At 38.1% G+C, this 10,508-nt stretch overlaps 1 protein-coding gene across 3 annotated transcripts; it reads right to left on the bottom strand.

Moving 5' to 3' along the window:
• Window positions 1–233: 233 nt before the first annotated feature.
• On the bottom strand, window positions 234–10,142 carry LOC149115890 (uncharacterized). 3 transcript variants are annotated; one of them, XM_089285330.1, is made up of 10 exons: window positions 9,576–10,142; window positions 7,445–7,591; window positions 6,128–6,206; window positions 5,459–5,523; window positions 4,215–4,258; window positions 3,279–3,354; window positions 2,859–2,933; window positions 2,331–2,438; window positions 1,645–1,724; window positions 234–910 (listed from the first exon to the last, which is right to left on the bottom strand). In XM_089285330.1, exons 2-10 carry the CDS (start codon window positions 7,535–7,537, stop codon window positions 886–888), a joined length of 645 nt encoding a protein of 214 aa, XP_089141456.1. In that variant the 5' UTR covers window positions 7,538–7,591; window positions 9,576–10,142; the 3' UTR covers window positions 234–885. The 3 variants fall into 3 exon arrangements, with proteins under 3 accessions (XP_089141456.1, XP_089141455.1, XP_089141457.1); XM_089285329.1 differs by having other exon boundaries at window positions 7,445–7,538; window positions 9,576–10,140; XM_089285331.1 differs by lacking the exons at window positions 7,445–7,591; window positions 9,576–10,142 and adding an exon at window positions 6,821–6,906.
• Between the last annotated feature and the right edge of the window lie 366 nt (window positions 10,143–10,508).

The raw sequence follows: 10,508 nt of genomic DNA on the forward strand, positions 1-10,508 counted from the left end.
CCACATGAATAATTGTATTGAATCCTTTAAAAAATCAATAGTAAATAAAAGTCAACTCATCAACAATTTTGAAAGTCGTGGAATCACATTACGTGAAAGAACAAACGTTACATAGACTTGGACATACATCTTCTGAAGATTCTGACGATATTTTATCAAGAAAGTTCTTTGAATAATAGTGTATCATTCCTTCAGGGCTTAATCAGCTAAACACTAAAATTGGACTGCCCCAGTGTCTGGCCACGAATTTATTTCAACATCAATTAGGTACAGCTGAAAATATGTTTACAAAGACTATTAATTGGCGCGGCGATTTCAAACAGTTACGGAGTAGGATTTCGTCTGTTTACAATTCATAGAGCCGGTTGAAGGTAAACAGTCAATATCAGTGTGAGTACAGCCTGAGGGAACAATTATAGTTAATTTTAGCAAGGTTCCCATGATAAAGTCTTAAGTATGCAAGGCCACTGATAGTTTTGCTTTAGATGCAAAATCCTGTTATTGCAGATTGGGCGGGCACTGAGAGCGGGCACTCGACCGATAACCAAACAATTAAAAAATATATTATCGTCTGAAAAATAAAAAGATAAATATTGCTATCGTTCATTTAAATCGATCGGGAGGTTGCTTCCTCGAGGAACTGTTGAGCTACTTCGGCAGATGAGACAAACAACAGCCTTGGTAATCATTGCTGACGAGAATGTACAACCATGGCCCAACTGAAGACACTGGTTACTCAATTGGAAATTCTTGCTTCGTGTTAAGCCACTGCACTATAGCATCTCAACTCGCCACTGAGTTTGAAGACAGACACATTTTACAGTGATTACATGAAGGTGCACGTGTGTACGGTTCCCCAAAGAATAATTCGACTTGTATCCCCTCTTAGGAAAATATTTTCATAGAACGCCTGTAAAAAAAGAAAAAAAAAAAAAAGGACAAAGAAAAATAAACAATTACAGCTATGTACAGGCGTAAAGTTGAGAACGACATTATGTTATTAAACAAGATTAGGAATAGCTTTCATTAGCCAATTTATCAAAAGGAAAATTTTCGTAACCAGATTTCATACATTTTGCATAAAACCCCTTAAAACGAATGTGGCCTTAAGTAGAGAAATTGTTTTTCCCCAGATGATCAAATCTTTCACAGCCACTGTGAAAAAATGTAATTCAGTGAAAAAAAAAAAAAAAAAAAACTTTCTCTCATGGCGTAGCAAGCTCTCTTACTGCAAAGTTTTCGACATTTCCTGGCGTCAAACGGTTGGGAAGAATTCACGCAAAACAAGTCCCGGACGAAATTCTTCAATCACAAAATAGAGGAAAACCCGCGAGTTGTTAGTGACGTCATCAGGATGCAGCGAGTTGCTACGCAATTATACAAGGTCTTTGTCACCTGGTTCTAAGCCCCTTCGCTACCGCCGTTTGCGATGTCACGTTGTGCTCATCCAGCGTTGCGTGACAATCTAAATATAGAAAAGCCTAACCTGGCCCCAGTTATCCATTATCCAAGTGGTATTAAAGTATTAACAAAATCAGCAGTGCTATCGACTTGAAGGTGATTTATGCAATGGATAGCGTTTTAAATTAACCCTTTGAAATATCGTCTCGAATGATAATTCTCTTGTAAATGAAGTTTACAAACCTGTTGTGCTCTAGCCACAGCTGCTGCTTCCGGTGTATTTCAGCGCTATTTACGCGAGACGCGTCACCAAAATACGCAAGCTGTTAGAAAGAAACAAGAAACAGCATGGTTGAATTGTTGTAGATATAAACAGCAAGTTGATTGAAACTAAGTGAAGAAAGCGCTCTATTAGCTTAGTTTAGGAAGACTACAACCTGTACCTCCATACCATAGTAGAACTCTGCACTAATTCATAATGTTACTTTCAAAGATGGATAAAAACGTTACCAAAGAAAATGAAAAACACTGTCTAAGTTCAGGTTTTACAAATTCAGTCACTTTTCTGTAAATTTTGCAACGGACGGCATAGTAAAGAACTAATTAAAAACGTACAACGCATGTGCAGTAATGACGCTAATCATTCTTATCAGGAGAAGGAGGTAGCTGCGTATTTTATGCATCTTCGTTAAATTTGCTTGTTTATTTGTTTTTGTAGCTTTATACTACTATGACTATCATCATCATCATCATCATCATCATCATCATCATCATCATCATTTAAAAAGGAAAAACAATAAAAAAAAATACTCAATACGATACATCTGAGCCACCAAAAGAGGAAACTAATCTAACAGTGACAGACTGCTCACATTTTCTGCAAGAACACTTAGTTCCTTCCTTGAGAAGGTTCATTCATGTAGTCTCACCTTCCAAACAAACCTCTGTGTTCCTTTTTGTCTCTGTCCCAGTCCACCGCCTAATCTACGCGGTAGCCAAGACGGTATCACACCAGCTCGCACACGATCAACCAGTACCTGAAGAAGGAGGTGTGATGTAGATTATAAGTATTCGTCAGGTATCAGCCAGGTTACGGGCTTGACTGTACTCAGAAGATACTAACAGAGCCTTTTTACATGTGTCAGGCCATCTCTGAAGGACGTTTGTATGTCTGTATACCATGTTCTCAACTACTCAATATTAAAACGCAAAATTCCTTTTTCTTTCTTTTCGGCTCTTTACAACCTTTCCTTGATCTAGACAATAAAGTTGCGAAAATTTTTGGTGTCTGGATTTCGAACATTTATCTCCAAATTCGAGACTCACCGTATGTAAAGTCCCGAAAATAAGTTGTGGCAAATATTGATAAGGAAATTGACTCAACTGACAGAAACTTCCTTTAGAGTTTTGAGTTTGCGTAATACTTCTAAGGAGGAAAGTTGATATTTTAGGCAAACCTGTCTTCCATCAACCACAAGCCTTTCATCTTTAACTTCTCTTAAGGCTCTCTTGGCTTCACTGTCATCTGAAAACTAATATCACGAACACCACTGAATTTAACGTTTGTTTGCTAGTAAGGAGCTCTAGGACAAACGCACAGCTGTGATGTTCCAACGCCTTTTAATTTGTTTTTTGGTCACCTACATAACTTGTATACATAATATGTACGGGATAAAATTTAGCTCCTGAATAAGTTCTTTCAGATAAGCAACATTCAGTGCATATATTTTTTTTAATATTGAAATTTACTTGCCCCGATAAAAATTATTGAACACCATCACGGAAACTTAATTTACAAGAGCTGTTTGGTTAAATCATGTCTTGTCTGAGGAATGGATACAATCCATTCAGGTAACTGAAAATCACATCATTTTTACCTCAACAAAGGCATAGCCTTTAGATTTGCCTGTTTTCACATCTTTCACCAATCGAAGCCTTTCAATTGATCCGTATCTGTATAATTTAAGGAAGTAACAGTACATTCAAATCACTTTAGAAATCGAGCATAGAACAGGTTCATCAAAAATGATAAGTTCTGGCCAATGCTCTTTGTATCTTAGGGCTTGTTTACAAGGATGGAGGGTTACCCTAGTAAGCGGGTTAATGCTAGCTGGAGGGCAAAAGATAGCCCGCGTTTGCAGGCAAAATTTCACAGGTAAGGTAACCGTATAACCTGGGACAACTTAATGCGCGGTTTCACTTAAAGGGCCTGGAAACAAGGAGAAAGATAACCCGGGTAGGCGGGTTAACCCTACCTGGAGTGTTTACAAGGCAAAAAGTTAACCCGCCTGCCAAGGTAACCCTAGTACCCAGAAAGGGTAACCAGCCTACCCGGGTAACCCTGGCTGTCTTGTAAACATAACAAAGAAAAAAAGAGGAAACGTGTGAGTGCTAGGGTAACCCGGTTGCTTGGGTGACCCTCTCTCCTTGTAAACAGGCCTTTAAACAAGAGTCCTGGAAGATCAGACTCACAACAAATGTCTCTTAGAATCTCACATTTTCAAGGTTGGTTTGAAACCTGAGATTTAAGAAACTGACACAAAAAAACAATAGTTTTCTTTCATTTCATTGTTGTTCATCATCGTCATTGTCACCGTCACCGTCATCGTCATCGTCATCGTCATCGCCATTGTCATCTTCATCGTCATCGTCATCGTCATCGTTATCGTCATCGTCATCGCCATTGTCATCTTCATCGTCATCGTCATCGTCATCGCCATTGTCATCTTCATCGTCATCGTCATCGTCATCGTCATCGTTATCGTCATCGTCATCATCATCAAAAAACAAAAGGTATTAAGTTGCTTTAATACCTTCCAAATGTGTCAAACAGCATTTCTTCTGTTGTGTTAAAGTCCTGGGGAAAAAAATGTCATATTTTTAGATAAATAATTTGAAACCTTATGAGTTGAATACCATAAATGAAATGAAATGTATCGAAAGCATTCATTATATAGCACTAAATGTGGTACAAAGTAACATTGTACATGGTCTCTAGGACAAGCAAGTTGGTATCAAATCCACATGAAAATTAAAATGATGGACACTGGAGGATTAATTTCACATCAAAGATTGAAAATCAAATATGGTAATATTATGTGTTCTGACAATTTTATTACATAATTGTAGTGTGCACATGCACAGTTAAATGTATCAGACCACAAGATGTTTTTGTGATCCTCAGCCTGCCATGTTAGTTGACCTTTTGTCTTGAACAACTGTTTTGAATTAAATTGACCTAAAGGCCTGAATGTTTTCAAGACCCTCCTCAAGTAGCATTCCGGGCGAACATTATGGTGATATTATATGTTGCTTGCTGATTGGACGGCTTGTGCGGCATGGAAAGTCTCCATACAAGCCAAGTGGCCCATCAGGCTGACACTTATCTCCTGTTTCAGCAGCATGAAGCAACTAGGAGTATGTTTAGACCCCCCTGGATGGTATGCTAGTCCATTGCAGGGTTATCCCCAGCATCAACTTTGCTGGTACCTGTTTATGCACCTCGATGGAGAAAGGCACTGAGAGAGTTACATGTAAGTGCCTTGCCCAAGAACACAACACAATGTCCCTGACCAGGGCTCAAACCTGCACCACTTGATCAGGACAAGGATGCAAGCCCACTAACTATGAGCCAGGCTTAATGGTTACAGGAATCTAATGGCTAGCCCACTTAAGGGCTCATGGACTGTGCAAATCAGGTTTGATAATTAATCTGCTATGGGGATATGTATCATGGTTGCACAATATTATAATTGTGTCATCATATTACAATTCTTGCCTTGATTTGTAACAAAAGGATTTAAAACTGCCAGTACACAGTTCATGTTTACATATCCTGATGCAAATTAGATATGAATGAGTCTAGGAAACCTTCAGCCGAAAGTTCCTGATAAATATAAACCTGACTAGGAACAAACCTGAGTCAGAACATACCATTCAAACCCTACCTTAATGGCTTGAGTTTGCAAAAACATTTGAGATTAAGGGACATAAAACTGCCTAATTATGGAAACACAACCTCACAGTAACTATTTCAGGTTACTCTGAAGTCACTTACCAGTCGGGCAACAAAGATGGTTCTGTGTGGATCACTTTTTATCTTTTCATCATTACTGGGATCATCTGAAATGTTAATGAATAAATAACAGACTACTTTCCGCCAAGATTCAAGAATCCTTCATGTTTATAATTACCTCATGGTGTAATCTCTTTTAGAGATGCATGTGATAAATCTAAATTCATTTGGAGGAGCAGTTTTCATTTTAATGACAATTACATGTAAATTGAGACATAGGAAGTTTAATGTTTAAAATTTCAAAATTCAAACTTGCAGTTGACTAGTTATTAGGCTCAAGTGCAGTTCAGCAGCAAAAGAGTGGTGGCAAGTCAACTTTGGTTTTCTCAATAAGTGGAGCAATTTTATAATTCCTTGATCAGCTTTAATATGAGATTTTGGGTGACTTATTGAACTTGAAAACAAGGGTTTTCTTAGGCCACGGTGTTATGCTTGTGCCAACAAGACTGAAACAGCACCTACCCCCTCCATATGGAGTATTATTAGTTTAAACTGTAACATACGTGAGCTTAAGAAGAAAAGAATTACTTCAATCATTCTTACACTTACATGTTCATGGCTAAGTTTATTAGTTCCTGTGTAGCTAAATATCAGGGCAAAGCAGGATTATATGCAGACTTGTAACAATAGTTTCAAAGCAGTTGTACTCACATCTGAGCTTGTTGTGTGGGCCGTCAGTCTTGTCTTTCTTTCTCTGCTTAGGTTGATGTTTCCTCTTGACAAACACACCCTGGGATATCCAGTAAGAAAAAAAAAAAGACCAATTGAAGAAAGGAACACAACAGAACTTACGAATTTAAACTGTCAAGAATAAATCCAGGTGTAGTTAATTGATAACAATCACACTCACAGAAATTGATAATTCCTATCTTCAGGAATATCAATCGTCATCGATTGAAAAAGTTGACAATAAGTTTTAACCATAAACCATATATCAATTTTTCAGGACTATTCGATGATGGCTTTGTTATTGTGTAAAATAATACCTTTAATATCAAGGGTGACAAATTGGCATAAAATTTCAGCTGATTTCACATGTGAAATGACAAAATTACCACATGATGGTAATGTTTGATGAAAAATTTCTCAATACATTAACAAATAAATCAAAACCCACAATTGTAAGCATTCTTTGTCATGGTCCACGATATTACAAGGTAATCAAACGGCAATGAGTGAAATTAAAAAAATCATTTAACTTATGTTTTGCAAAATATTTCTAGCAATTTACCTAATATCCAAAGGCTCAGGAAATTATAAGAATTTTGACAAAATGCATGTAAAATCATTTCCTAATTTCACTCATCACCATTTGATTACCCATACAAACAACACGAGACAAACCTTTATCTTAGGCATTTTTATTGATGATCTAAAATCACTCTCTTCTCCAGGTCCTCTGGGGTTCTAAAGCAGGATCTTGGCATGTCCGTTCATCCACATGCTATCGAATGCATCCTAAATATCTTTACTGGCAATTTCCCATAATCAATTTATCAATTGGGACAAAAATAATTTCTGATAGTGATTGATAAGAATCAATACCAATCATTGATGAATCAATTGTTGTTAATTAACCAGCCATCGCTAACAATTAAATCGGACTCACATTTTTTTCTTCACCAATTTTTATTGATTACTATTGGCATTCGATATTGATTGACATTGATTGTTATCAATTGACAGGGCTATCTTTAAGTTTTTAGTCTTTTGTAGCCTTATTCTCCACGCATGTAGCAAATTTGTTACTTTGTGGGTGAATTCTATAAACAACAGACAATTTCACCGGTAGTTTCAACGGAAAATCAAGCAAACTAAGCCTAACGTGTTACGGGTTACAGCAATTAATGACAGCCCTGACTGATATCAATTATCGGTTTATCAATTGACTATGTCTGGATGAAAACAAAACCTCAAATGTTCAACTTAACGTGGAGTAAAATGTGTAATACAGATGGATTTTTATACCTGAGAATTCCTGATGCAATTGGAAGTGGAAGCACCTTCAGATCCTTCATCAGTGTCATTTGTGGAGCAGGCATTGCTTTCAAACTGTGACATCCTGGTTTGCAAGATGCCAGAATATCGGTCAGTGTATTAAATGCAGACTGCAGACTGGGGGTAAAATGCATACTGAGGGTAAAGGGCAGACTGCAGACCACAGACTTGGTTAAAACATAGACTATGGACTACAGACTTTTTAAGTATATATTGCATTATTTCCATTATCGAGTGTTGACCATAAACAGGGTTATCCAGGCTAATCACAGTGAAATTCTACACTCCAGTTAGCCTGAATATCACTCTGGTTAAACTGAATATCACTCCAGTTAGCCTGAATATCACTCAGCTTAGCCTAAATAACACTCCGGTTAGCCTGTTTACAGATAGCTCTGAATTATTTGGCAACACAATTCAGTTAAAAACTCTGTAGTCTGATGTCTTCATTTCTATCCCTGGTCTGCCTTCCGCAGTCTGCTGTACGGTCTGCGTTTTACACTAAGGGCCATTCCATTTAATATCCACCTCCCCACCCCCACAATTGACCAGGTCATTTGACTGCCAACCCCCTAAGAAAAAGATCGAAGTGCCGACACGATTTTTTCAAGAAACCTCAGAAAAAAATGCAAGGTAATGTTGTGACTCTCTCAAAATTTTAGATCTTCGCAATACTGACCCTCAGAAAATCTCAAAACGTCCCCATGAACTACGGAAATTTTCGACTTATTCGTTTTACCCCTCAGAAAATTTTGTCTACGGATCAAGACCTTTAGAAATTTCGACATTCCCTTCTACCCTTTCAGAGAATTTCGTCAACAGGGGGCGGGGGCGGGGGCTGTGACGAAAACGAAGACCCAAAAATGAAGACCGAAGACCTAAGACCCTGTGGTCTAAAACGAAGACCCACTTGTCTAAAACGAAGACCCACCAGTCTAAAACGAAGACACACCCGTCTAAAACAAAGACCCCCTGGTCTAAAATGAAGACCCACCAGTCTAAAACGAAGACCCACCAGTCTAAAACGAATACCCACCGGTCTAAAACGAAGACCTACCGGTCTAAAACAAAGACCCATTGGTCTAAAACAAAATCTTGTAGCACGTGGTGAATAAATTTGCGAGTCACGCACAGTTGACCTTTGCACCTATATATGATAAGGACAGTAAAGCGAAGTAATGAAGTCACCTCATCGTAATTTGCTCATATGCATTTGAAAAATAGAATATTGGTGACGACAAAATATACTAAAATCGTCACTAAAACATATATTTCTATACTGTTGGAATTTAATTGCGTTACAAAATTTGACACGTGTTGTACTGGCTGAGATAAAGTAACTGTCAAGTTTGTCGCGCGCTCAGATGACATTTAAATTTATGCCCTACAGAAGTGAGAGATGCATGCGAGAGTGATAACGTAATTTTTCTGGGAAAATCAAATTCTTGTAGCAAGTGGTGAATAAATTTGCGAGTCATGCACAGTTAACCTTTGCACCTTTATATGATAAGGACAGTAAAGCAAAGTAATGAAGTCACCTCATCATAATTTGCTCAAATGCATTTGAAAAATAGAATATTGGTGACGACAAATTATACTAAAATCGTCACTAAATCGTATATTTCTATACTTTTGGAATTTTATTGCGTTACACAATTTGACACGTTGTACCGACTGAGATAAAGCAACTGTCAAGTTTGCCGTGCGCTCAGATGACATTTTAATTTATGCGCTACAGAAATGACCGGTGGGTCTTCGTTTTAGACCAGGGGGTCTTCGTTTTAGACGGGTGGGTCTTCGTTTCAGACCGGTGGGTCTTCGTTTTAGACCAGTGGGTCTTCGTTTTAGACCAGTGGGTCTTCGTTTTAGACCGGTGGGTCTTCGTTTTAGACCAGTGGGTCTTCGTTTTAGACCACAGGGTGTTAGGTCTTCGGTCTTCGTTTTTGGGTCTTCGTTTTCGACACATCCGGGGGGGGGGGGGGGGGGAATGGAACGGCCATGACCGCCGGAATATCAACTAAATCACACTAACTTTACAGGCCTAGAGAGCAAACCAGGTTTAAGAAAGAACATTTACAATGAGAAACAAAATGCAACATACCATGGTCCAACACTTCTACGCCAGAGTTCCAGCTTAGCAGAAGTATTCATCCATGCAGATCTATATGAACCGATCCCTCATCTCACTTCTGCCGCCATTTTGAAAAATACGGTATTACATAAGGTCTCTAGCCTTCCATACAGAGACCACTGACATAGACTGCGTGAAGTCGCTGAAATATCTCCCAACCTCTGCGGCTTGCTCTCTTTTCCATTCTCCTTCCCCTCTCCGGCAAAAATCACCATCAGAAAGCGTTCCAAAATGAGGGAATTGTCCTTGTTTATTAACACGACTTGGCTTTGGGATGTTAACCGTGGGAACAGCTACATTTTGATTGCACTGGTTGATTAGTTCCAGTTGCGACAGATAGCTCAGTCTATCTTCTGGAACAAATATTTTGGAAGAAAATAGTCAATATTTGTGTATTTAGTTTGCAACTTTTTCACGGCAAAATGTAATCGGTCGAAATGCCGGTCTAGATGGGAAAATCTAGACCGCGCTCAAAATCGATTTCAGCCAATCAAATTCGTGAATTCGGTAGTTCCCAGTCCTTGTGAGACACTGCCTTATAATAAATTAGAATACTGCCTTGGGGGAAATTGGCGAGATACCTGGAACTACCAAGCAAAAGTCTGAAAGTTTGAAAATATGTTACTAAGCGATCAATCAATCAATCAATCAATCAATCAATCAATCAATCAATCAATCAATCAATCAATCAATCAATCAATCAATCAATATATTTCACGTGGTCGGTACGCTTAGCTAAAAAGCTAGTTTACAGGTACGCCACGAGAAAAACAGAAAAAAGAAATTATAAGAGCCTTATGAAGGTATATGAATTTAAATAAATTAAGACTAAGAACTAGCTCATATTAAAATATAAGAATTAACAATGTAGTCACAAGTAAAATGTATAAGAAAATATGATCA

The sequence above is a fragment of the Orbicella faveolata genome, unplaced genomic scaffold (genome assembly GCF_042242905.1).
Source record: "Orbicella faveolata isolate gen_17 unplaced genomic scaffold, um_ofav_v1 contig_13, whole genome shotgun sequence".
Lineage (NCBI taxonomy): Eukaryota > Metazoa > Cnidaria > Anthozoa > Scleractinia > Merulinidae > Orbicella > Orbicella faveolata.

What these genes read in the sequence shown, in the direction of transcription:
- LOC149115890 (XM_089285329.1), bottom strand. Translation starts at nt 9,625, where the DNA reads ATGAATACTTCTGCTAAGCTGGAACTCTGGCGTAGAAGTGTTGGACCA. An exon ending in ATTGCATCAGGAATTCTCAG is followed by an intron (nt 6,207 to 7,444) that starts GTATAAAAATCC and finishes TGGATATCCCAG; the next exon opens with GGTGTGTTTGTCAAGAGGAA. An exon ending in TTGTGGTTGATGGAAGACAG is followed by an intron (nt 2,439 to 2,858) that starts GTTTGCCTAAAA and finishes CTCCTTCTTCAG; the next exon opens with GTACTGGTTGATCGTGTGCG.